Genomic DNA, 27,370 nt, shown 5'->3' with positions numbered 1-27,370 from the left:
ATTTTGTATTTTTTAAACAGATCTTTCTAGGGGGAGCTTAATTTAATTTTGATGTTAATTATAAATATGTTCTAGTCGAGCATATTTTGAATCGATTAAGCAGTGAACCTCTTAACTCGCTATATTTGAGTTACGCTGACGGAAACTTCGTTCTTTTCATCCTTCGCTTTCGTTTGCTGCACTTGGTTGATTGATTCAGATGTATGATTGTATCATTAGAAAATGTGGATTCAGTGGAAATTGTATGCTGAAGTGGTCTTGACCCATGTTATCACATTTGCCAATTATGTGAAATTTGTTATATATCGATTCTACCTACTGATCTTCCATACTTTTTTTTGTTTGTTTGTTTCAAGTTGTTTCCACTAATATTTTTACTTTAATTACAACAAAGAAATTGCCCTAAGAAACCAAATCAAAATTCGACGGTAAATAATGGCCAAATGTTGAACAGATACATCACACTCTATTGGCATTGCTTCTGCGCCTCCCAGTTTGAATTAGCATTCAGAGCTCAGATAGGCTGCAGGCTGGTCAGTATTGTGTAATGTAAAGTTAACATTAAACCCTTCACCATGGGAACCATTCACCTCTATTATACACCTGCGCCAAATTTATTCAACATCCTCACATCCTTACATACACAAGTAATGGAAATAAACCTTGAGATTTCAAGTCTGAAATCTTTCCCAAATCCACCCATGTCGCATCCTTCCTTCTTCAATGCTAATTGTACCATATCACCAATAAAGCAAAATTCAAGCATTATCAGTAATCCTTTTTGTGTGTAAGCACATGTATATTTCTAGTATAACCACACAGAGGAGGTTTAATCTGTTTACACCTGGGTAAGTGCTTCACAAGACTTCACCCACATTAATATATTGAGTTTCATTTTTGGCATGAGGGCGAGGGCAAACACACACACACACTACTCTTACTCTTGCGTCATTCGATCTCTTCAGTGGAAAAACAATAAGCAGGATGTGCGTTTTTAAAGACTTAAAACACTGAATGCTTCTCAAAAGTGAACATTACTCAACGTTTAAAGCAAACCGCAACTGCGATTCAGTTTATGTGAAATTCTGAACACATTACACACTGACGAGCAAAACCATTGCATTGCCCTTGCTTCTCTTTATCTCGTTATCCTCTTCAGTGAACAACGATATCAGATGGGAAGATTAAAACACTGCATGACGGATGCGAATGTAATTCCTCTGTGCATTGCATTTCACTTTCATCAAACAGGCTCATCACTCGTGCTGCACCGAAATACTGTCTAATCACAGCCTTGAGCAGGGGCGTGGCTGTACCCGTCGATTAGATCATTCCTGTCTCGTATTCAGAGATAAGGTGTGTCTGTAACTAATAACATGTAGTCGTAGCCCGAGTGATACCTGCTTGAGCTGTGATGCACTGAGGAAACAGTCACTTGTCACACGAGTTTAAGAGTTAAACCGGAGAGATGAAATGAACTAAGAGTAATGCAACGAAGGTTTTGCTTTTCAGCATGTCGCGTTTTCTCTACGTCGCTACTGAAATGCAGTGCAGAGGAACGAAACGCTTTTAATTCTGCGCTGCATTTCTTAAACACCGAGATCCTGATGACCGCTGAAGAGGTCAAACGACGGTTTGGCTTTTCAGTGTGTCATGTCAAAAATGAAACCTGATTCTGTGTGTGTGTGTGTGTGTGTGTGTTGCATTTTCAGATGTAAGCAGAAAAAAAGTCCAGCACAAGCTGAAAAACGAGTGCTTTTACTCTTCACAAATTCAGCATGCCTTCTTCTTTCTGTTCTGTTGTGTCTTCATACTAAAGACGGAAACGTTGGTAATATCTGTTCTATTCAGTGCCGGATAAATCTGAAACGGACAACTATCGAACAATAACACGATCCAAAAATCTATTAAAATAAATAAAACATTATGATTGATCATTAAAATGTACCGCCTGCTGGGCTTTGTGCGAGACCCTGCATGACATTTGTGTGCATATGAATTGATTTAACAAGTCATGAGTAAGTGCTTGCTTTGGGGTCTTCATGTACACATTAAATCCTTGGGTCCTTCGCTGAACAATAATTACATCTGCCAAAAAATTCAGTTCAACTAGCCCACGGAAGCGTTCTTCTTCTTGTAAATGATCTACAAATATGTTTCCTATGACATGCGTGTAATATGTAACTGACATTTTGCTGATCTAGTTTTCTCTGCCCTCAACACACCTGCTGTAACGTCACCTCAATAACGTCTTCATAATTATACAGTCAGTTGGATGACATGGGTTGTAGTAAGGGAAACGTTCAAGTGTAAGCCAAAGGGTTTCCAGGACTAAAGTTAAGAACTGCTTCACTTTAGTCCCAAACGAATGAGTGATTCCTCAGTTTCTCAGTCTCTTATTGCTCTGGCAATCCACCTCTTCTTCTCTTCTGTTCTTCACACAGCCATCTGCGATGAATAAAGAGAAACGGTACTCACACATACTTTATCTAGACAGTGCTTTAATTCTAAACCTGGTGCCGAAAAAGGTTTTATAATGACATGAGAGTATAAAATGATAGCCTCTACCTACAGCTCTGTACATGTCCTTACTGACAGTTGTAAAAAAACCGCTCATACATGTAGAATACAGTCTACTAAAATGATTAAGTGCAGTGAGTAATCGCTTACTTGATAAATGTGGACCAGTTTGTTCGGAAACACTTCTGAAGAGAGCTGACTTCTGCCACTTAAAAAAAAAAAATACACAAGCAAAAAACGGTGTGAATAGCATGGATATGGATTGTTTTTCAACCTCGTATCTATCCGTCACATCTGTAGTGGATGTGTGATTACCACAAACAAGAATTTCAACTTTTTTTCCTTTCTTTTTGTTCCCTTTTCTTTGTCCTGAGAGTAAAACTGAAATCTGTTTACTCGAAACTCACTTATAATGGAAGTCTTAAAGGCAGCTGTTGAGGCAGGTTATGCAAAACATATATATATATATTTTGTATAATTCTTTAATAAATCCTTTAAATGGTTATGTAAATTAAGCTCTGAATGCACAGAATAGATCCTTTTAAAAATCAGACAACTTTGGTTACACTATATGAGTGTAGTTTTGTGCATCTGACTGTGTCAGTGTCGGAAAGTTAAAGATAAAACGGCACACCAAGTCTGTACTTGGATCTTTTCTAAGTTCGGGAAAAAACGTGAAAATGCTCGTCCATGGTAATCGCAGAAACACTACAGGTGTGATGGAACGACATTAAAACAGTGGAGTTGAAAAACACCGAAGTGAAGGTGTGTGCAGTGGAAGCCGAGTCAGTAAAAAAAAAGCAGGATGCGTTATAATCAAACCTTCAGCTTCAAAAAAATAAAAATATGCGCAGTTGAGGTCGTAAGTTTACATACGCCTTGCAGAATCTGCTAAAAAAAATAAATAAATTAAATGAAGGATCATAACAATAGCATTTTGTGTTTTATTTAATTCTGCCCTGAATAAGTTATTTCACATAACATGTTTACATATAGTCCACAAGACACAATAATAATTTACACACATTTGATTATTAATACCGTGTGTCGTTACCTGGATGATCAGCGACTGTTTTAATGTTTTGTGAGAGTTCTTCACGAGTCCCTTGTTTGTCCTGAGCAGTTAAACTGCCCACTGTTCTTCAGAAAAATCCTCCAGGTCCTGCACATTCTTTACTTTTCCAGCATCTTCTGCATATTTGACCCCTTTCCGACAGCGGCTATTTGATGTTGAGATCCATCTTTTCATGCCGAGGACTATTTTTTTGTGTGTAAATTCAGTCATTATTGTGTTTTGTGGACTATATGTAAATAGATGTTATGTGAAATAGTTTATTCAGGGCAGAACAAAATAACACACAAAATGCAATTTTTATGATCCATCTGTTTTTTTTTGTTTGTTTTCAAATTATTAAAATTTTGCAGACTCTGCCAGGTGTATGTAAACTTATGACCTCAACTGTACACACACACACACACACACACACACACACACACACACACACAGGTGCATCTCAAAAACTTCAGTTCAAATTTTTTTTTATTCAAAAACTTTCATATATTGTAGATTCATTACACATAAAGTGAAATCTTTCAAGCCTTTTATTGTTTTAATCTTGATGATTACAGCTCATGGAATTCAAAAATCCAGTCTCTCAGAATATTAGAATAAAGAATTTATAATACAGAAATGTCGACCTTCTGAAAAGTATGTTCATTTATGCACTCGGTATTTGGTCGAGGCTTTAATCCTTTTGCATGAATTACTGCATCAGTGCGGCGTGGCATGGAGGCGATCAGCCTGTGGCACTGCTGAGGTGTTTGTTCTGGAAGCCCAGGTTGCTTTGATAGCGGCCATCAGCTCGTCTGTATTGTTGGGTCTGGTGTCTCTCAGAGATTCTCTATGGGGTTCAGGTCATTCGGGTCGGCTGGCCAATCAAGCACAGTAATACCATGGTCAGTAAACCAGTTACTAGTAGTTTTGGCACTGTGGGCAGGTACAAGTCCTGCTGGAAAAGGAAATCAGTGTCTCCATAAAGCTCGTCAGCAGATGGACCACGAAGTGCTCTAAAATCTCCTGGTAGACGCTGCATCGACTCTCGACTTGAGAAAACACAGTGGACCAACACCAGCAGATGACATGGCAACCCAAATCATCACTGACTGTGGAAACTTCACACTGGACTTCAAGCAGCTCGGATTCTGTTCCTCTCCACTCTTCCTCCAGACTCTGGGACCTTGATTTCCAAATGAAATGCAAAATGTACTCTCATCTTCTCCATGATTGTGATTGTGAACTGAACCAGACTGAGAGATTAAAGCCTCAGGAAACCTTTGCAGGTGTTTTGACTTAATCAGCTGATTAGAGTCTTCTCAGGTCGACATTCCTGTATTATAAATTCCTTATTCGAATATTTTGAGATACTCCGTTTTTGATTTCCATGAGCTGTAAGCCGTAATCATCGAGATTAAAAAAAAAAAAAAAAAAAAAAGTCTTGAAATATTTCATTTTTTGTGTGTAATGAATCTACAATATATGAAAGTTCAACTTTTTGAATTAAATTACGGAAAAAAACGAACTTTTCCACGATGTCCTAATTTTTTATTTTTTTTAGATGCACCTGTATGAATGTTTTATTGTACAAATCGCAGCAGACGTACGATGAACTTGCGGATGCCGCGGAGCCGGTTGAAACTGATGTAGGAAATGTCGTGTTTGTCTTTCCCACTGTCCAGGTCTGTGGTGTAGATTTGTTTGATGCCGGCCCCTTGGATCAGAGGCACACATTCATCACACGGGCATTTGGTGACGAAGAGCATCGTGTTCTCTTCCTCCTTCACGTCCGCACTCCTGAACGTTCAACGTGAATGAAAAGTTTTGCATGAACAATATGGAAATGAATTCGTTCTTTTGTGCACAGTTTAGATCTGTTTAGGTTTTACTCTCAGACTGCATTAAATCTACACTCTGCAGGGATTAGCTGGGAACCCCGGTCTAACAGATTGGCACTATATATTCATTTCTGTGGTGTAGCTATAAATAAGGAATTAAGGAATAAGAAATAAAACGTGATGGGAAGTGCTGTTAGGAAAAATAATCAACACTGAGCAGATTAATGTCCGAGCATGTCTCGAAGAGATTTATTAAATGACTCCCTGTTAAATAGTTGTCACTATAGAAACAATAACATATTAGAACAAGTAAATGAATATAACCTGTGATTTGCCCTGCACATGATGAATTTATAAATACTCTGACATTCACACACCTGAAAGTGAGCGCGTTCTGCTCAGCATGGATGATGTAACGGTATTTACGCCGCTGCCTCTCTTTCTGCTTGTCATCCATCTGAGGAAACTCGGCGTACTCAGAGCCCACAGGATAGGCATTATAACCACATCCCACCAGGTACATGTTCCCCGTGCCATCACACTGAGGCTGAGTGCGAACAGAGAAAAGAATCTTTCCAGCAAATCAGTAAAGGAACGCTGAAGAACACTGAACTCAGTTTGTTCCTTTGGGAAGCCGTTAAAAATCCTAAGCAGAGATTTTTACATCACAAAATGTTTTGAGGCTCGAGCTATTAACCATCTAGAGAACCCTGGAGGAACTCTGCACATATGTTTGCATACTTAGATGCTAATCACAATGAAGAGAAATGAAGAAACTGTCGGATAAGAAAATGTTGATGCATGTTAGTGCAATAATAATAATAATAATAATAATAATAATAATAAAAGAACCATGTTGTTCAGTCACATTCATGCTCGGGTTCAAGCTGTCCTTCATTAAAGTTTCATTTCATTAATATTGTTTCAAATTTAGAACTGAAATTTAAAGCATCTTTAAAAAGTCTGAACTCTTTACTTACCAGTCTGCCCTCTGCCCAAATCACTGTGCCCACTCCCACTTTAGGATCTTCTGAAATACCACAAAAACAGAAACAAACCCAATTAGACAAAGTTGGTTTACTTTTTCATTGTGAATATTAGTTTTATATCTAAATCTAAATTAACTTATATTTTGATATTTTCTTAAAACTTTTTGTGTGGTTTATATTTGGATTATAAAAGTCATCATATAATTATACAGTATATATACACACACCGATCAGCCATAATGTGTGTGTGTGAGTGTATTTTACTTATTTTTATATACAAATATATTTAGAGAGATTTTTTTTTTTTATTATAGAAACAAATTAAGTTTATTTTTAGTTCATTTTTATGTGATTTTGTTCTCATTTTCTATATTTTATTTCAGGTTATTTTAGGTTGAGTCATTTTAGTTCTGTAGACATTGAAAATTGGAGTTGCACTCACTCAACAATTTATTAGGAAATCCTGTACACTTCATGCAATTATCTGTTCAGCAGCTTTCGGTAAAGTTCACATCAACCATCAGAACGGGGAAAAAATGTGATTTTGACCGTGGCATGATTGTTGGTGCCAGTATTTCTATAACTGCTGATCTGCTGATACAGTGAGCCGCAGTTTTGCGGACAGAAACGCCTTGATGATGAGAGAGGACAGAGGAGAATGGCCAGACTGGTTCGAGCTGACAGAAAGGCTACAGTAACTCAGATAAACACTCTGTACAATTGTGGTGAACAGAAAAGCATCTCAGAATGCACAACACGTCGAAATTTGATGTGGATGGGCTACAACAGCAGAAGACCACATCAGGCTCCACTTGTGTCAGCCAAGAACAGAAAGCTGAGGCTGCAGTGGGCACAGGTCACCTAAACTAGAGCGTTCAAGTCTGGAAAAAGTGGTGTGGTCTGATGAATCTTGATTTCTGCTGAGGCACACAGATGGTAGAGTCAGAATTTGGCGCTGACAGCATGAATTCATGGAACCAACCTGCCTTGTGTCATCAGTCCAGGCTGGTGGAGGTGGTGTGATGGTGTGGGGAATGTTATCTTGGCACACTTTGGGCCTGTTAATACAAATCAATCGTCACTTGAATACTACAGTCTATTTGAGTATTGTTGCTGACCATGTGCATTCTTTCATGCCCACAATTTACCCATCTTCTAATGGTTACTTTCAGGATGATAATGCACCAGGTCACAAGAAAGCTGAAAGTCATCTGAACCTGGTCTCATGAACATGACGATGAGTTCAGTGATCTTCAGTGTCCTTCCCAGTCACCGGATCTGAATCCAATAGAACACCTTTGGCATGTGGTATAACCAGAGATTCACAGCATGAAAGTGCACCTAAAAAACTGCAGGAGTTTGTGTCAAAATGGAGCAGAATCTCAAAGGAATGATTTCAACGTCGTGTAGAATCCATGCCATGAAGAAATGAGGCTGTTTGAGAGCAAAGGGAGGCCGTACCCAGTGTTACCATAGTCTTCCTAATAAAGTGCTCTGTGAGTGTATTTTATTGTCTGTAATCTTTAGAGATTATCATGGATACAAACTAACCTTAAACTTGGATCGTTGTTCACATCTGCTTTTTATTTGATTTAATTTAATCTTGGTGGAAGTTTTTCTACATTTGTTTAGTTGTAATTTATTTGATTTTAGTTTCGAATTGGATTTGTTGTCTTGTAGTTTTAGTTAAATGTAATAACTCCGTTTTAAACAGCTGAAGTATGACGAGAGTAATGAGTAAAATGTGTCCTTGCTGCACAGAGCGCACGTGTTGACCAAGTCTACAGAGAATGCAATAAAAAAGAAAACTAATGGTTAATATGGCAGGTAGATGCATCACGGAGTACAGAATAGATCTGTCAGGCTTTCAGTAGAATTAGAATTTATAACCAGTTTCTCTAAATAGCTGGGAGAAATGTTAAAGGAGTAGTCCAGCATAGTAAAAAAAGAAATAAATGAATTAATTTTAAAAAAAGGTGAGTTTAACACAATGTCTACCCCAACAACTGCCCTTGGAGTTCATTCATAATTGAGTTTTGAAGCAACAGGTCATCTGTTCTAGTCTCAGTTCAGGGAAAAGTCTTGAAATCCTTGTCCATGCTAATCACACACATGCTACATATTGAACAATGCTGGTGTATTCCTTTTCTAACTGTTAGAGACAGCTTACATGCACACACCGTTATCTCACCTGTTCTGTATGCCAGCACTGCTGCCTGGATGATGCAGTGTCTCACAACATCCTCAGATAATGTCCTATATTCACCACTTACGGGTTCTGTCTCATAGAACCCATATTCGTGCTCGAGAACGGGAACACTTGCAGCCACAGATGCCAGAATCCTGATCAGATCCCTCATGTGCTGCCGCAGCTCACTGAAATATGGTTCTGTGCAAAAGTTCTCCAGGTTCATCTTACTGAGCAGCTCCCTGTGCACCTCCGCATCGTCAATCACAAACCTTTTAGAAAAACTTTCCCAGTTCCTCCAGCGCTCTTTCCTAAAGACTTCATGGACGTCCAGAGAGGGATCATCTGCTGCCATTCTGCCCAGAAAATCACTGTTGCGGGACATCTCCTCTACAAACTGAAGCATGGAGTTGGCTAGAGGCTGGAGCAGCACACAGATGTGTGGCCTGCTGCTGGATTTGAGCCTCTCGGCGGCCACGGCGTCCAGCGTGGCCTCCTGGAGACGAGAACCTGCGGCACTGCTTCTGTCAGACAGCAGGCTGATCTCAGCGTCAGCAGGCCAGTATGAGATCCTGTTCACACCAGCTGAGAGGATGAGAGGGACAATGATTGAAAAGACAAGGTTACAGACATACACCAGAATTATTGGCACCCATCAAGATAAGAGCTAAGATGAATTATTGTATAAAATACAAATTTTCCACTCAAACATCTAAAGACATGAATAATCACAAGGCATTTTATCAATCTGTCCAGTTTCTGTGATTCTATGTCGACTGTAGCCTCAGATTCCTGAAACGGGAACCCGATGTGGTCTTCTGCTGTTGAAGCACATCCACATCAAGGTTTGATCTCTGCATTCTGAGATGCTTTTCTAATCACCATGGTTGTAAAGAGTGGCTGTTTGAGTTACCATAGCCTGGCTCGAACAAGTCTCACCATTCTCCTCTGACTTCTCTCATTAACACAGCATTTCTGCCTTCAGAATGTATTTTGTTTTTCGAACCATTCTGTATAAACTCTAGAGACTGTTGAGTGTGGACATCTCAACCGATCGGCAGTTTCTGAAATCCTAGCATCAACAACCGTGCCATGGTTAAAGTCACTAAAGTCACTTTGTTAGACATTACAGGAAGAGGTTTCATCAAATACTAATCGGGGATGTGTGCTAACAATTTTGGCAATGCAACACTAAAGGGCAACACTACGTAGGCTTGCTCTTTATTAGTAAACAGACTCCTCACATGGATGAGGTCATAGCAATTCAACCGAAACAGGATGTGTTGATGTGGCTCATGGTGATTAAACACAAAAGATCGAATTCTACCTCAATTTTTCCAGCCAGGATCACATTTCTGGGATAATTACATGTTGTTGAAACCCAGCCAATTTAACCAAGACCTTTACAAGTCCATCTATACAGACAGGGAGGAGCAGCTGTGTAAACAGTGGTTGCTTACCATTGATGATCATCTTGAGGCAGGTAGAACAAGGCTTTCTAGAGAAATAAAGATCACAGCGCTTTAGTCTGGGCCCATGTCTGATTACCGCCACCTGACCGGCATGAAGCTCCGCTCCAGAGCAATGAAGACCCAGAATTCTTTGTTCATGGACCACCACCAGGCCAGTGACTTGCACCTGAATAATCACATTACAATTCAGTTGTTTTCTTCCTCAGTCTCATACATTGGATACATGTACACAGTCTATAACAAAGTCTAGATGTGAGGAAGGCTAGTAGTTTAAAAAAACCAAAACTGAACTATGCAAATACAGGTCATGCAACACTAGTTTATGAGCAGAAAAGGGAGGAGCATGTGTAAGGTTGGAGGTGTTTCTAATAAGCATATTCATGCTACCTGGGATTCTAGGTGAAGGTAAACACTGAGGCTTTCTAGACCTTTTTATATCTATTGATGATTGTTTGTAGACAAATATCAATGCCAAATACCCTGTCATGCAATTTATTGGTCAATGTAGAAGGATTTTAAGGATGACAGACAAAGTGGGATGTGTGTGAGTCGGTTTTAATCAGGAAACGTCCAACCAATGACTCTTCAAAGGTCATTCGGTTTGACTTCTAATGAAGTCAGTGTTTAAATCAGGTCGTGCGAGTGCGGGATAAAAGAAACAACCAAGCTAAGTATCACTCCTAACTAACAGACAGTCTCTGAGAGAATAAAAGCTGTCCTTACGGATGCATTGTCTCGTCTCTGAGATTTCCTCCTGGGAAAAAGCTCCATCCAGAGACTCAGTAATGTGAACAGGTTAATCTTGGACAGTCTTGGTCCATGACCTGAAAGAGAAGGAGAAAGAGAGAGAGAGAGAGAGATTTTAAACTGGAAGTCTATTTAAACACTGTTTATAAGCGTATGACTGTATGAATATGACTGATAGGTTTGTTTATTTTATTTATTTATTTTTAAATTAGAGTGCTTGAGTCAAGTACCAAATGGATCTCTAAGCAGTCATTTAAGAAGAATTAGGATCCATAGGTTATGACTGAGCAGGAGCAATCATGATTTTAAATATCAGAATACACGACCTTTATGATGAAGGGGTTGAATGATCAGAGACACGTGACTGCACATCCCAGAACTGCGTACTAGTTACAAGAGACTTTCTATAGAAGTGTGTATAGTGCGTTAGTTGGCTACTGAGGGTGGTGTGGTGTAGTGTGGTGTAGTGTGGTGTGGTGTGGTGTGGTGTAGTGTGGTGTGGTGTGGTGTGGTGTAGTGTGGGGGGAACGGCCTCGCTGTTCCTAACCTTGCACTTTGCCCTCCGTCTGCGTGCTGCTCTCCTTCACGTTACTGACATCATCCTGGGGGTTTGAAGTGATCCTGTTATCTCCGGTACCCGGATGTTTCGGGGACCCACTGTGTGTAGCTGCCATTAGCAAGAAACCCGTCAGAGACACAGTAAGCCGGTGTGAGTTTATTCCACTTTACACGGCATCCTCTTCCGGTTAAGTTTGACGTCATGCAGCAGGAGGAGCTTGTAAGTAGCCTTTAAATCTGGGTTGCCAGATGACACGACTGCAGCTACCCCTGGTTTTATAAACATGGGATCTCAAAACCAGTGTAGTCTGTGGGTACATTCTCAGCAGAAAGATTACTAAACTGTACCCCTATCTTCTGTACTTTTAGTATGTATTTTTCACCGTGACAGACTGGATTAAAGTTAGGTTGATGCTGGACGTTTGAGATTCGCAAAGTAAGGGACCGTGTCTAAAGTTACATACGACATTGGTATACACGTTTCTAACTTCAATAGCATTTGAAGAGAATGACTTACAGTCACAAAACCAACCATGAAGGTGTCAGGTATGATGCACACCTTTTAGATTTTTGATATTTAATCCTACAATGCATGAACCAAAAAACCTACACGAACCGACATTTTTGGTAATTGTGTAAAGTGCAAATTTTTAAAACTGTATAGGGAACTGTGTACAGTTTAATTATTTATGTACATGTTTAGACAGATTGTGGATGGGAGCCAAAGGAATTCTAAATTATTTACATAGGCAGAACTTCCAGTCTACCTTTTGAGGCCTGCTGAACTGCTTCTCTGACCGAGAAAGGCACGTCACATGGAACCACCTGCAGTGGTGACATTCAATCTGAAAAAAGATAATAATCATTTTATCATATTATGCACACAGTTAAATTATAAATTATACACACAGTTCCCTATACAGGTTTCAAAAAATTGTGCTCAATTATCAAGGCAGTTATCTGGTGGCCAGCTGACAGACAAAAAACACAGAAAACAAATAAGCATCTTTGAAATATTAAAACATTCATGTATTATCAGTACTTTTAATTATTTCATTAATAGGTCTTTTGAAGAAAGTTATTAATTACAGTACGGGTTATTTTGACCCCCTTTTATGCATTCGTGAAGGTTTTTTGGTTCATGCATTGTAGGGTTAAATGTATAAAAATCTAAAAGGTGTGCATCATAGCTGACACCTACAGGAACACTGTACAGTTGGTTGTGTGACTGTAAGTCATTCACTTCGAATGCTATTGAGCTTTAAATTATGGTATATTTTGTGTATGAGCCCATTCGGTAGTGAAATACATGACAACTTTTACACGATTTACAGCTTATTTTATTAAATATCCAAAATCTAAAAGGTGTGCATCATAGCGGACACCTACATGAACACTTTCTCTTCAAATGCTATTGAAGTTAGAAGTGTATACAAATGTCATATGTAACTTTAGAGATGGTCCCTTAATTTGCAAATATTGAATGTCCCAACGTCAAGCCAACTTTATGCCAGTCCTACAACTGGTGGAACTGACAGTGTAGATTAAATAAATAAAAATAAAAGTACATAACTGGACCATAATTACCATAATTGCCCCTGAATATTGATACCTTTCTTAAAATGGTTTCTGAATGTCCATATTTTTCCAGGTCTAATCACTTTAAATCTATACCTTTCCTGACCTGCACAAGAACAACGTTCATATCAACAAAAGCATTGAAAACATGCAGTTACCAGAGTTAAATATTTCCTATCAATTACTTCTTACAAAATGTATTAAATTTAAATGACTAAAGTATTGACAAATGAATAATAATAATAATAAACTGCAAACAAACTAACAATGTAAAATATTACAATAGTTTTATTTTATTTTGATAACAGTTAATATCTTACAACACTGCACTCTTGATAAACCACTTTATTTAAATCACTTAAGTTTATGTTTAGTGCAAAACCTATACAATATATACATATCACCAAAAAGAAACTTAATGCTTCTTTACACATTCACAAGAAGCATTTTTGCATAAACCAATGAAAAGCAAAATGATACATACAAAATGAAAATGATGCAAGTAAATTAGAGATGCATTAGATCCAGTACTGAGTATTATCATCTGACTGAAATCAACCTGAAACGCTCGATCGGCATCAAAGTAGACTCGCTGTACTTGAAAACCTGATCCATCCATCCATTTTCTATACCGCTTATTCTACAGGGTCACGGGGAACCTGGAGCCTATCTGAGGGAGCATGGGGCACAAGATGGGGTACACCCTGGACATTGTGCCAATCCATCGCACGGCACAATAACCTGATCATAGGTCATATTTTCTTTTTATGCAAAGTTCCTTTAGGATCAATAGGTCTTAAGCAAATCATTAGCAGAAGAAAATATTAGCAAAAGTAGTGTCTTTTGCAGTTATTAATGAGCAAAGAGGTCAGTACTGAAAACCTTCCAGCTGTTTAGCGTTCTGATATCTGTATAGTAATTAAAAATCAGGAGCTTTAATCTGATAATCTGATCTGATTTTAGATCTTTAATGTGCATCTTTTGGTCCAACTGCTCGTTCGCCTAAAATTCTCAGTCAAAGGAAATTCTATGCAAGTTAGTATATACTAGAAAGGATCATGTAGGGGGGAAAAAAGCCAATTATATGAACACAGATTAAGAGCTGAAACAAATTTAAATTGACCATTCTAAAACTTAACACAAGTACAACTAGTAACAAGTAAACAGAATTCCTGGTTAAAAAAAAAACAAACATAAAAAAATTCTAAGTAGATTTCCTCAAGCACACACACACACACACACACAAGTAGTGCTGCATGTCTCTCTATACGGAATGCCCTGAAATTAAAGACTTCGCTCAAGTGTCATGGTTAACTCTGGAGCAGTAGATATGAGGAGGTGCACCAATTGAAGTGACATCCACGATCACACGATTATAATATATGAAATGAATAAGTAAGCTGCACCAAATCAGGAGAGAAAACACCCATTAATCTCCCCAGTAATGTAAACCCTGGCTCTGCCAATTGGAATGAGGGGCAAAAAATTTTGTGCAACGATGCATAGTATACCAACTTGATCTAAACATTGTTACAAAAACAAAAAATTTATAATAAAGTGTTATTCAGTTGCCACCACAGTACAAACAAGCCGAACAAGGCCAGCAAATGTGTGAGAACATTACTGCGACTCTACACCGCCAGCTGTAAATTAAATTGAAATGCCAGAATGGATTATAGAGTTAAACAGAGTAGCACTGACGGACTGCGCTTCTCTAACTGTAACAGAGGTGAAGATGACCTAACTGGTATACACAAACCAAGTGCTGTAAAGTGTAGTGGAAAAACTAGTCATTTTCTCGATATTCATACAGAGCACCTATCAAGATGATTTCAAACAGCCTTCATAAAAACTCCTTCATGCCGTGGGAATGCACAACAGCAACCATTCTCCAGTTGGTCCATAGTAGAAATCTGTAATAAAGCAAAATAAAACCAAACAAAAAAATATAAGGATCCACTGTGCGGTTAGTAACAGTGCCCTCTAGTGGTGCAGATGAGTTTGTAGTAACAGCTGCACTCATTGGAATATGTAGCTCTGTTGGTTATGTTCAGTTTTTAAAAGCGCCACAGCGGCTGGCTCTACAGATAAACTCCTTCAGCATGTTCCCGTCGATCTGCCAGAACGCTGCTGTCTGAGTCACCGCGGTCAGGTGGTTCACACAAAACTTGAAGCAGAATTCTTCAAGATCCTAAATGAGAGAGAGAGATAAATATATGACTGATTAATGGACTTAAAATGAATATTGAAAATGCCTACACTCAAAGTAGTGGACAATTCATACGTTCACTCGCGAGGCCATTACCATTACCCAGAAACCCAAATGACCAGCGAAACTAATGAAAAAGTTTAGATTATTATCCAATCATCCGTACCACTGGGAGCCTGGAGAATATCCCAGGCGACTCGGTGCACAAGGTGGGGGACACCCTGGACAGGTGTGCCAACCCATGGCAGGGCACAATCTCACACACATTCACACACTATGGACAAGTTGGGAATGCAAATCAGCCTACAGCACATGTCTTTAGACTGGGAAGGAAACTGGAGTACCCAGAAGAAACCCCCAAAGCACTGTTCTGTCCTCCCGATACTTCAATCTGACTAGTGTCTTTATTTTCTCTCTAAATGTCTAAGTGTAAAATGACTGTTGTGTTGGCAGGAGAGCTTGTCAGTGTTTCCACAAACCTTCATGCTCCTGATTCTGAAAAGATCATCTGTAATCTGTACACATTAGTTCATCCACCTAGTAAAATCATTCTACTGTCAACTAGACCACGCCTCAGTCAAAATGTGTAGTACAGAACGTGGTGGAATGTGGAATAAACAGCATTGAGGTGTGTCACACGACCATGCGGCACATTATGCTTAAATAAACATACTTTTGAACATATAACCTACATATAAACATACAACGTCCTCACCGTTTTCTATGGTTCTTCAACCTACTTGTCCCCTGGAAACCACGAATAAAACCTGTTTGAGCTACCCGAGCTACTGATCTGTCCACCATAACTCACTTTAAGAATACAGTAACCCAAATTTAGAGAACAGTGCAAATCCATTATCACAGGGCAAAAAGCACAAAAGCTCGACAAGAGCACTGCATATCTGTCTTGGTGATATAAGCAATTGATTTTCTTTCTATCATTACCAAAATGAAATGAAGTTTGGATGACGGGGCATTCACATTTCCCCATTCACACACAGCAATTTTTTCAATCGTTAGACAACTCCTCAGACATATGAAAGTCAAACTCGTGGTAGTCCAGCTACTTGTGACCTATAGGCAGAAGTTATTACATGCTGTTGCAAGTTTGTGTGTTTTATGTGTCCTGTAAGAGCAGGTTAAGCAGAAAGTATGCTTCACTTTTTACGTGTACGCTAGGAACAGCGTACAGTACACGTGAAGCAAATTTCATCATCAGCAGAGTACGACTGTACGATGGCCTACGATTTTTCTAACCAGGTCACACAAGCCCATTTCATTCTTATGAACTATTTAGTTGCTCCACAAGGTGGCGACAGTGACCCAGGGCCGTTGATTCTCAAGGTAGCTGAAGAAAAACCGGAATAAACAGAAGAGATGGAAACGAGTGCAGGTTAGAAAGTACCCACATTTGTATAATTCTAGCCTTAAAGTGTATAAGGATTTGTATATGGGTGCTAATCGTAGTGAGAGATTGCTTGAGCATTGTTCTTTGTATTGTTATTCTTCTTTGTCACACCAGAAGACCTGATTCACTGCTCTGTACTGACTCTTACAGGCCAGGAGGGGTAGTGCAAGTTGTCGTAATGTGCGTGCGCCAACTGCCTGTGTACAGGTACATGTCAAATGGAATATATTTTGAAAGGCTATACGTATGACTGTGCGCACCCGCAAAAAAAAATTAAGTACACCAGAGGCTTTAGTAGTACCTCAGCATCGTATCTGACTGCAGCAGAAAGGAGGGAGAAAGCATTTTCCACAGTGATGCCCCGCTTTATGATGTGCTGACACAGCCGCTTTAGCCTGTTCTCACAGTATGAAGTGGCCAGATCCAGCAATCCTGCACAGAGAATAAAATAAAAGGGGGACAATGAAAGATGATGTCATGTTAAATGTTGAATGAAAAAGTTTAATTTGCTGACTGGAGACAATTAAGGAAACAGAATAATAATTAAAATACAATGTTTTAGCTTTAAATATTGACATTATTTACATGTACAGTACTGTGCTATAGTCTTAGGCACATGCAAAGAAATTCTGTACTGTAAAGATGCCTTCAAACATAATTAAATTAAATGTTTCTACATTAAAAAAGTATAAAGAGCAGTAAACAGAAATAAATTAAAGTCGATATCTGGTGTATCGACCGTTTGCTTTAAAAAAAATGCATTAGTAGTCTCAGAAATGAGCTGCAAGTTTTATTGAACAGAACCAGCCACGGAGACTTTGACTGTCACACTCGCTTCTTATTTTTGCAGCATAACCCAGCAGCCATCATTATGTTTTTGGTCTGAAAAGTGTCTCTTACCACTTAATAGGCTGCTTTCTTTACTGACATACAAACATATTTCTCTAACATTTCATTCTGTGCTGGAAAACTAATATTTGGGAATTATATTTTAAAATGTTTTTTGTACTGACTCGATAATGTAGAAGTCATCAAATAAATAAAATCTATAACAAAACTTTGTACTAAACAAAATAGGGTGCACAGTACTGTAGGTCTAACAACTTTATCCAGACCTGCTTACCTGCCCCCCTGGTTTTTTGCCTTCTCCTCATGTACATTTTAATTGTGTGTAGATGTGCTAGAAACTTCTCACGGTCCAGCTTGCACTCACCAATCGCATCCTCTGGAGGAAGATCTACAGTGTCTGTGTAGAGGAACTCGAGGAAGGATCTGTAGACAGGGTAGGAGAACTGATCGATCTCAATCACCTCTTTCATATCTTCATTCCAGTGAGACTGAAACATGGATCTGAAGTGTTCACATCTGTGGAAGAAATACCACGGTACATAAATAAGTCAATAATAGTCATGAACGAGTATCACACCTACATCATTTGGTTTGGTTATTTCAATTCATGGTGTGATGGTTGAGCAAGATCTGCATGTGTTTCAGATGTATAAAGTGTTACCGAGCTAACGGAGTTGCGTTCGCTAGAATACTTGTACCGCGTATGACTTGTAGGTTGACCTGGGGCAAGCAGTCAGCTTTAAAAGCACGGGAACAATGTTTTCTTGTAATCATTTAAGTAATGATCTTATTAACATTTGCAAGTCATGCTAAACCCTTGTACCGAAATCCTCTCTAGTGCTCTTTTATAAGAATATCAAAGAAGTGTAATTAAGAAAAAAACACGAGGTGCAACTGGAATTATATTTTGCATACCTATTCGTCACATAATGTTTTTGACATTTACGACTACTTTCCTTAAAATCTACTTTCTACTTGATATCATGAAACATAGTTGTTAATGTAAACCAAACATCAAATGACCTAAATCTGAACACACCTCTAGATCCATGCAGACTAATTCTTCAAACACTCTGCGTAACAAAACGCAGAGTTTTGTGTTTTGACAAAATGAGTTTTGCTCGTTTTAGTGCAAAGGAATAAAAAAAAATAAAATAAAAATCACACTACCCACACTGAGTGTAATGGAGTGGAGCACATACCTGATTTTAAGCACTGCTTTGTGGACGTGAATGAATTTGCCGTCTATGCTGAATTTGAGGTCTGAGGTCTCAGGGCTGTCAAACTCTTTCCTCAGAGACTCGGCCACAGACAGGAAATCATCGTGCTCTACGAGCGGAGGAACGGTTAATATACTTCAGCAAAAATGTCATGTAGACACACAATACATTGTTCAGCTCTGACCAGAAGACAAGCTGATTGTAAGTTGTGCAGCAATGATGCAGCTCAACATGACGTAGTAACGACAGTCTGTCGAAAAATAGTAAGATGGCTGTGTCCGAAATCGCATACCATGACAGTACGCACTGCCTTGCCGTTGAAACAGTACTTACTAATCATTACGTGTGTGTATTATGAATACAATCCCAGACATACTACATCCGCCATGTTAACATTGTCATGTGACCTTTGACATCATCATAAACCCAAAAATCGTAAACAAGTTCACAATTTATTCGTGTATTGTTAAACAAGTCCTGTTTAACCAAGGTTTAATACTTAAAGAGATAACCCTGTCTTCCGAGGTTTTTTTTTTCCATCTGAGCTCGTCTGCACCAGTCCCGTTGCATCATGGGATTGTTTGACTTGCGTATTGTCCATCGGTTGCATGCTGCAAAATCTTGCCGGAAGCAGTACGCCATCCGGGTATTTCTCGCCTACTGAGAATTTGGACATACTGCTCTGGCATACTGCTTTTCGCCTACTGTATAGTAGGTAAGTATGAGGTTTCGGACGCAGCCAGTGTGTTTTGATTGAACCCTGGCAGTCACTTCCTGAAGACAGCCGAGTTTACCACCCCTCAATCTTATAGAAGTGGGAAACTTTACCCTGGGAAAAAATGTTGTGAGGACAAGTAGTTCTATTAATTTCCATTTGATCATTTTTCCACAGCCTTCACTGAAAATGCATGGTCACCATCACGCTCTACAGGATCACATCCATAAACTGATATGCGTCTGGAATATATAAACGAACATCTTACTTTTGAATACTGCTCTCCTTGTAAGGCCACATTTAAAAAAAAAAAAAAAAAAATTCAAGAATCTCTCTCAACTATTAAGCTGAGGTAAACAGGACATCATGTCCATAATGGTGGAAACTCACCCATGGACAGGAGTCTCCACATGACAGATGGTGTTGCGAAGCAGGCGAAGACGTCGTCGGTGCAGCTGAAGTACGTGGGGTGGGGTAAGACGACGGACTGGCCTCTGCACTGGCCCCACATATACACTTTGCCACTCTGTGTCTTCGCTGCTGAAGTGTGTGTGGAGTGACATGCTGCTATTTCCACAATCCTGGAGGAGTTTGGAAATAAACGGAGGAAAGGGAGGGAACACAGGTGACAAAGAAAGAACTAAATATAAAAGGAAATTCATCAGAGGCTAAAAACCAGCTGAGGAACACCAAACAAATCCTTCACAGCATTCCTTCACAGACTACTGTACCAATTTCATTTCAGAAAATGTTTCTTTTCTTATAGGAAATGCCATCTTCCTGCTATTACAAACTCAAAACATGGTGTGAATATACATTCAATCAGAATAGACCCTGAAGAGGGGATCACAGGACACTCGAACAGGAAGAGAAGGAAACACCAGAGCAAGCTGACAGGAAAGGGCTCGAAGACCCAACAATGTGGAGAAAGCAAAACAATAAACTACAAATCCACTCCCTCTCACCGCTCTTTCTCAGACATGACCTGAACTGGGCTGAGCTGATTGCTCTTGTTGCCTGTACCAAGCTGGCCATAAGTGTTGGCCCCCCACGCATACAACAGTCCTTCGTCTGTTAGTGCCAGTGAGTGGGCATAACCACAGGCAACCTGAAACACATGGCACAAGCTTTATTTCAATACAATACGCTGAGATTCACGCTGCAACAACAACCGGCAACGGTTCATTACAATAAATTAAAGATTAAATTATTTAATTCAAAATTGCAATAAATAATTATCTTTAAAATGTTTGTGGCTGTTGGATAGTGACAAGTATAAAACAACCAAATATGACCTGTAGGACGCAAACACTCTGTAGCGCTGCTAGACGGCACGGTGTCAGCTGATTTCCATTGTTCCCCAACCCAAGCTGTCCATTACCATTATAACCCCAACCATACACCTGAAACACACAGGCAGACACATAAGGAGCAAGAAGTACAGAGAATGAACATATATGTGTATATAAATATAAAAAAATACACAAACAACATAATGTACACAGACTTAATAGAATCATAAAAATGAGTACACCATTGCACAAATAAAAGCAGTGGAAACTATTAAATTGTGAGCAAAGCATCTCTTCTGCTTTGAAAGTAGACAACTTCAGTTGATGATGTAGCCCGTCACTGAAATTATTTCTGTACAAGGTGTTCAAAAACGGCGTTCTAAATCTGACAAATGAAAATATGCTCTTTGGGCTAAGCAAAGAGTAAAGTTATCGCGCTGTCGCATTTACCTCGCCGTTGTCCGTGACTGCCATGGAGGAAGTCTGACCACAGGCTATGCTGACCACTACTTTGTTAAGGAGGCAGCTGGAGACCCTGCGTGGTGTGGGCTGGTTGGCTGTGGATCCTGATCCCACTTGACCGCAGTTATTATAGCCCCAAGCGAACACCTGAGTGACCAAGAAGACGACATTCAAGCAAGTGATGCACAAACCAACAAATAACCACCAAATCTCATTTTCATTAAGTATTAGCTAGTTTTCCTAAAATATTTGATGTCTAATTGTCTTTTCCATAGTTAAAGCGAAAACTGTTTCATGCCATTGCTATTTTTAGGCTGCTTTTATCCAAAACGCTTTACACTGTGTCTCGTTCACCCATTCAAACACACACTCACACACCAATGGTAGCAGAGCTGCCATGCAAGGTGCTAACTTACCATCGGGAGCAACTTGGGGTTCAGTGTCTTGCCCAAGGACACTTCGGCATGTGTAGTCATGTGGGCCGGGAATCAAACCGCCAACCCTACGATTAGTGGACAACCCACTCTATCAACTGAGCCACAGCCGCCCAAAGGTAACTTAAGTGGATTACAGTAGAGAAATTACATACAACTGCAATATTGGCCTTACTTATAAAATGAACTAAAGCAATGGCTGTTACAACCTCTGGTGTGAATTTCCCTCTGTGATTAATAAAGTGATTGATCGATCCATTGATCCATACAGCCACATCAGGGTTAGTAGTGCTACAAATTAGAAACATATTCAGGTGGTAGCGCGGGTTGTCCACTAATCGTAGGGTTAGCGGTTCGATCCCCAGCCTACATGCCTCCAAATGCCAAAGTGTCTTTGGGGAAGACACTGAACCTCAATTGCTCCCGATGGCAGCCTAGTGCCTTGCATGGGAGCTCTACTGACATTGGCATGTGAGTGATTGAGCTATGAGAATGAGAAACAGTATAAAGCGCTTTGTAGAAATCACCAAAGGTTGAAAGGCGCTATATAAGTGCAGACCATTTACCATTTATTAGTTAGCAAACAAGCACATAGACAAATGTACAGTGCATGGCTACGCTAAAGCCTAAAGGAGAACAATGACCCTTTAAGCTCATAGTTATGTATCACATTTACAGTTAGGATAATGTCACTATACACCCAAGTGTATAACCGACGTGAGGCTGAAGGTCTTACATAATTCAGTCCTATCTAATGCCTTTCAATGTGCAATTAACCTACAACACATTACTTCAAACATAAATACAGAAGTCTATTCTTTCTAACACAGCACTGGAAGCAGTCGGAATAGGAAGTGGTTTGAGTTGGTTAGGCGTTATGTGAATCAGACAGAATAGAAATCACATTCATAGTAACCATTATGCTTGGGAAAATATTGTACTGCAAAACATTCTTCAGCCACAGAACATGATAATGGATAAGGTCATGTAGGTCTATCTGAAAAAAGTAACGTTATTAATATAAAAGAAGGAAGCTCAGGCTTCATTTCCCATGCTGCCCCTCTTCTCGCTCACCTCTCCATCATGGGTCAGGGCGACTGAATGGTGTGATCCACATGCCACCTCAATCACCCTCTTGTTCTGCAGGTTAGTGGACACAAGCACAGGAGACACTCCCTGATTGGTAGTCCCATTACCCAGCTGACTGTATCCGTTATGTCCCCACCCGTACAGCTGGCCCTCTGCAAAGGCAAACAATACACTGATCTGAGAAGAGATAATATACTGGCACTATAATATTTCATAATTCTTATAAATCCTGATCATAATTAGATGATATATTGTCAAATATTGGAATTATTATTATTGTATACCCTCGTATACACACTTTCAAGATCAATACTGGCTCATGCATGATCCACACGCGTGTTAAAAACGGATGCCTTTATCACATACATTATTTGCTCTAAAGACAGATAATCATGTGGAAAAAGAGACAGCAGTGACGTACTATGTTTGTCTGGTCACATATTGGGTATGTGTGTGATCTATAAACTCACACACAGCTCTCAACAGTCTCTATAGTTATTGAAAAGGAGTTTAATGAGGTAAAAGTCAGGGATTTGTACAGGTTTTTGTTGTGTGTATGTTTTTTTATATATAGCTTTTTCAGTTTTTTAGTTTGGTACTGGCCTTGGCCTTCCTCAAAATGCTACATAAGTCTAGCCCAAATTATAAAACAGCCCTAAAGTTTCATAACAGTTTTATAGCTTTACAGTTGACATTACGCATTGTAACAAGCACAGGGTGTCTGAAATGTCAGGAACCAATGGGAACAAAGTGAGCAAATATGTCAATCTGAATATGTTCAGCAAAATCCACAAAGGCATCGTACAGCAGCTGAGAAATCGTATAGCACGCAAGCGTGAACTTGTAGAGAATATGTTGTAGATACATGAATAAAAAATTAAGTACAGGTATATGTAAGTTAACTCTCATTGGTTCCCTGGCTTTTTGGACAACTTGTATTATCCCTCAGATATCATTATGTAGTGATGAACACAAGTAGTACACATTGTCGTTATGCAATACGTTATTGTGTCTCTAATGTATTTGTTGGCGTAGCCTAATTGGGGACTGCATAGCAAGAATCTGGCTCCAGAGCAAATCTAACTGATGACCACTATCATGTTTTTGTGTAATCACCAGTAAACACACAATATACACCGATCCAGCCATAACATTGCTGACAATGTAAAGTGAATAACATTATCTCGTTACAATGGCACCTGTCAAGGGGGGGATATATTAGGTAGCAAGTGAACACTCAGTTCAATTCACACATCAACTTGAAGCTAAAGTGGAAGCAGAAAAAAAAAAAATGGGCAAGCATAAGTGATAGCTAGACAAATGGGTCAGAGCATCTCCAAAACGTCAGGTCTTCTGGGGTGTTCCTGGTATGCAGTGGTTAGTACCTACCAAAAGTGCTCCAAGGAAGGACAACCAGTGAGCTGGCGACATGGATCATGGGCTCCCAAGGCTAAGTGATGAGTTTGGGGCGCGAAGGCTAGCCTGCTTGGAAAAGAATCCTGACTATCACAGAAAGCTGTCTGAACACACAGTCATTGCAGCTTGCTGTGTATGTAGCTGCTTAGACGCAGACCGATCAGAGTGCCCATGTGGATCCTTGTCCACTGCCGAAAGCACCTACGATGACTTGCTATGAGTCTGGGTAATGTCTACGTTTTCATTCTGAACCTCTTTTTGAGTGTAAATGCAAGGTGATGGTGCGTTGAACCAGTACTGGTTTCCAGCGTATTTTTAAAGCCAAAGTTACTTAGCTCCTGTACAGCTTTGGAATACAACACAATGGACTCCTTTTTAAGCTCCAGTCATTTACTAGGAAATGATAATCATTTGTATATGCGTACAATCCTGCCCCGTGTCACTGTAACCAATAAAACCACAGTTCTTACTCAAAAACAGGTACTCGATTCCACGTAGCACGTCTTACCCTCTGTAGCGAGCAGCACATGTGGCCCACTGCCATAGCTTAGACTGACTACCTTCTTCCCACTCAGACAGTCTAGCTTTTTAGGGACGATGGTGCTTGTGCTATCCCCTGTGCCCAAGCAGTTACTGCAGTTCAGCCCAAACACATACACCTGTAGAACAAAACAAGAACAATACCAAGGATTCATCCTTATAAACTCATATAAACTACTGAATGTAGTTAACATCGGAGACCTTATATTACATCAAGCATTAGAAAGAAGTAGGTCAAAACAATGAAACACATATTCATGAATGTGTGCCAGTACTAATTTGCTCCTATTTTTGAGTACAATCTGGCCCCACTTTGGTCCTATTATTGTAAACCACATGGCACACAAGGCTCTTGTAAAACCTTTAGGATATTTCTTTTAAGTGAGTGTTGTATCTGGTACCAGTTCACCTCTTTCACTAACTGGGTTACAGATCCTGACTGCACCTCACATCACATCACATCACACTCACCTCGTTATCATGGGTGATGCAGATTGCCTCGTTGGCGGACGTCCCGAACACGCACGCCTGACGTATTGAGGCGACATCCTGTGCACTCATTAAGCTGAATAGGGGCCATTTGTTTACATCCACCATGGCTATACTGTTGAAGCTCCAGAAGGAAGGGGAAACAGATTTGGGTGGGGCAGGAGCAGATGCAACACAGCTACTGGAAGAGGCACCTTGGCTATTGCTACTGCTAATACTAAACACACACACACACACACACAACATGCATTACAGACAGAACAGTAGAACTACAGTCATAGCCAGACATTTACAGAACAACATATATTCCTGTTCATTACATTTTTTTGTGTTAATTGTTGCTAAACACCGTGACGTATTTGTTGAAGGGTAAACCACAGAAAGACGCTTTACAAAGGATATAAGTGTAGAAATGATCTCGCTCACTGATTGATAATGCATTTAAAACCGGACGATATCATAGGCATCCATGGCGGGGAATTTCTTCTAGTTTCTTAGTGGTACAGAAAAATTCCCACCACTACCTGGCAACCTAAACTGATCATATCTACAAAGCATAATTCCTACTAATACAGTACAGACAGATCTTGTCAATCAAATAAGATATTCCCAAAGTTCACAGTGATGTCACTGCACATGATGACTTTTTGGGTGATACTCATGATCATGTTTCTGTTACATGTATTAATCATTTCTCTAGTTGTGTAATGGTTTACTCTGAGGGAGCTTTTGATATGCTGTGTATGTATATATCTAGTTCTGGCAACTTTTACATTAGTTTTCTACACATAATTCTGTCCACTTACAGTAAGTGAACTTGTAGGCAATAAACACACTGTCCAATATCCATTTAAATCTATGCAAAAAGAAACTGATACCAAGCTGTAGTATTAACTACAGGTATAAACTATATTATAACTATATAAACTATATCAGATATAACTACAGTATTAACACAAAACAAGCCTTTGTGTTAGGAACAGTAGTAAAATGTCCTGTTGGGTTTTTTGACCTGACGCTGCTAGAAAACTCTTAAAAAGCACTGAAAGCTTATTATTGAAAAGCTTAACAGTGAAAGCTTATCAGCCTCAATAGTGACACTGCTGTCCGAAAGAAAGGCCGAGTCCCAAATACATCCCACCTGACCACCGAGTGCACTAGACACAACCATTAATTCATACCATATGCGGTTGGGCTCGTGTAGGCAGTTTGGAAATAGTTAGGATTCAACCAAAACAAACCTTAACAGCGCTTTTCGCTAGGCAAATTTTAATTAGCGTCGATAAAATGATTAGGTTTAAGAAGTTCAGGAAACTTGCTGTCAAAAACGTAGCTAGCGTCAAATATGTCAACAGCTAACATAAGCTACTAGCTAACAGACTACCGGAGTTAGCATGCGTAGCGCTTTGTGCTAAATTAACGCATCAGCTTCTAAAATAGCTATTTAGCATGCTAACTAGCCCGAAAAACAGTTATTAGCTAAGATAGCTAGCTAAATTCTTACAGTACTGACCTACAGCATCACTCCATCAGCATACACCGGATAGAACTGTGAGAGAGAGAGAGAGAGAGAGAGAGAGAGTGAGTGAGTGAGTGAGTGTGTGTGTTCACACAAATAAACAACATAAAGCAAATAAACAACCTACCTAAACAATAAAAGCAGTTTGTTTCAAACAAAATTACTGACTGGTGCTTCTACAGCTTTCAGCGGTATAATGTTATCAGGTGTGTGTGTGTGTGTGCGCGCGCGCTACATCACACACTCCATTTACGTCAGCCAGTAAACCCTCAGCCTCACTGTACAAAAGAAAAGACTCTGGAAAATAATGTGCATTTGGTGCGTTTGTTACATATAAAATAATCCGATAACTGCAAAATATTTTTTGCAATTTTTAAAAATTACATCTGCAGCTAAATAATAAGAGATTCTCTTGATATAAGATAAGATCTGAGATAAGAGAGATAACCTCCTGTAAATGTATACATAGGAGTTCTGGGTTACAGTGGTGTATATCACAACCCACAATTACCAGTTATTTTATTTATTATTGAGCTATTACAGTTTATTGGACAGCTATTTGGCTGGTCTTTTTGACAGAAGCAGGAAAAATAGACAAGCGTAAGTGACTGAGCAATTTTAAAATTGTGATGGGTAGATGACTGGGTCAGAGCATCTCCAAAACTACAGGTCTTGTGCGTTGTTCCCAGTATCTGTTGGTTAGTACCTACCAAATGTGGTCCAAGGAAGGACAACTGGATACCACCAGATAACCAGATACCACAGCACACCTTCAGAGGTCTTG

General features: G+C 39.5%; 2 protein-coding genes and 1 long non-coding RNA gene across 3 annotated transcripts; 1 reads left to right on the top strand and 2 right to left on the bottom strand.

Moving 5' to 3' along the window:
- Positions 1 to 345: 345 nt before the first annotated feature.
- Positions 346 to 11,569, bottom strand: cdadc1 (cytidine and dCMP deaminase domain containing 1). Its single transcript, XM_017457870.3, has 9 exons — positions 11,356 to 11,569; positions 10,785 to 10,885; positions 10,050 to 10,227; positions 8,593 to 9,174; positions 6,393 to 6,442; positions 5,790 to 5,959; positions 5,182 to 5,371; positions 2,671 to 2,728; positions 346 to 2,448 (listed from the first exon to the last, which is right to left on the bottom strand). The coding sequence occupies exons 1-9, from the start codon at positions 11,480 to 11,482 to the stop codon at positions 2,381 to 2,383; spliced, it is 1,524 nt and encodes a 507-aa protein (XP_017313359.1). The 5' UTR covers positions 11,483 to 11,569; the 3' UTR covers positions 346 to 2,380.
- LOC124626392 (uncharacterized) lies at positions 11,467 to 16,481 on the top strand. The gene is made up of 2 exons (XR_006981173.1): positions 11,467 to 11,586; positions 16,451 to 16,481. It is a non-coding gene; the product is annotated as an uncharacterized LOC124626392 (long non-coding RNA).
- rcbtb1 (regulator of chromosome condensation (RCC1) and BTB (POZ) domain containing protein 1) lies at positions 13,215 to 26,864 on the bottom strand. The gene is made up of 13 exons (XM_017457869.3): positions 26,714 to 26,864; positions 26,581 to 26,616; positions 25,050 to 25,284; positions 24,547 to 24,697; positions 22,608 to 22,774; positions 21,088 to 21,246; positions 20,641 to 20,748; positions 20,311 to 20,453; positions 19,736 to 19,926; positions 18,613 to 18,739; positions 17,775 to 17,926; positions 16,863 to 16,993; positions 13,215 to 15,135 (listed from the first exon to the last, which is right to left on the bottom strand). The coding sequence occupies exons 3-13, from the start codon at positions 25,173 to 25,175 to the stop codon at positions 14,995 to 14,997; spliced, it is 1,596 nt and encodes a 531-aa protein (XP_017313358.1). The 5' UTR covers positions 25,176 to 25,284; positions 26,581 to 26,616; positions 26,714 to 26,864; the 3' UTR covers positions 13,215 to 14,994.
- Between the last annotated feature and the right edge of the window lie 506 nt (positions 26,865 to 27,370).

Source organism: Ictalurus punctatus, chromosome 26 (assembly GCF_001660625.3).
Source record: "Ictalurus punctatus breed USDA103 chromosome 26, Coco_2.0, whole genome shotgun sequence".
Lineage (NCBI taxonomy): Eukaryota > Metazoa > Chordata > Actinopteri > Siluriformes > Ictaluridae > Ictalurus > Ictalurus punctatus.
Note: the sequence above shows the minus strand (reverse complement) of the source record. Positions and strands in the feature narration are given on the sequence as shown.

What these genes read in the sequence shown, in the direction of transcription:
- cdadc1 (XM_017457870.3), bottom strand. Translation starts at nt 11,482, where the DNA reads ATGGCAGCTACACACAGTGGGTCCCCGAAACATCCGGGTACCGGAGAT. An exon ending in AGTGCTGGCATACAGAACAG is followed by an intron (nt 6,443 to 8,592) that starts GTGAGATAACGG and finishes GTGGTATTTCAG; the next exon opens with AAGATCCTAAAGTGGGAGTG. An exon ending in CAGAACGCGCTCACTTTCAG is followed by an intron (nt 5,372 to 5,789) that starts GTGTGTGAATGT and finishes TTGAACGTTCAG; the next exon opens with GAGTGCGGACGTGAAGGAGG.
- rcbtb1 (XM_017457869.3), bottom strand. Translation starts at nt 25,175, where the DNA reads ATGGTGGATGTAAACAAATGGCCCCTATTCAGCTTAATGAGTGCACAG. An exon ending in TGTGCTGCTCGCTACAGAGG is followed by an intron (nt 22,775 to 24,546) that starts GTAAGACGTGCT and finishes TTGCCTTTGCAG; the next exon opens with AGGGCCAGCTGTACGGGTGG. An exon ending in CAGTCACGGACAACGGCGAG is followed by an intron (nt 20,749 to 21,087) that starts GTAAATGCGACA and finishes TGTGTGTTTCAG; the next exon opens with GTGTATGGTTGGGGTTATAA.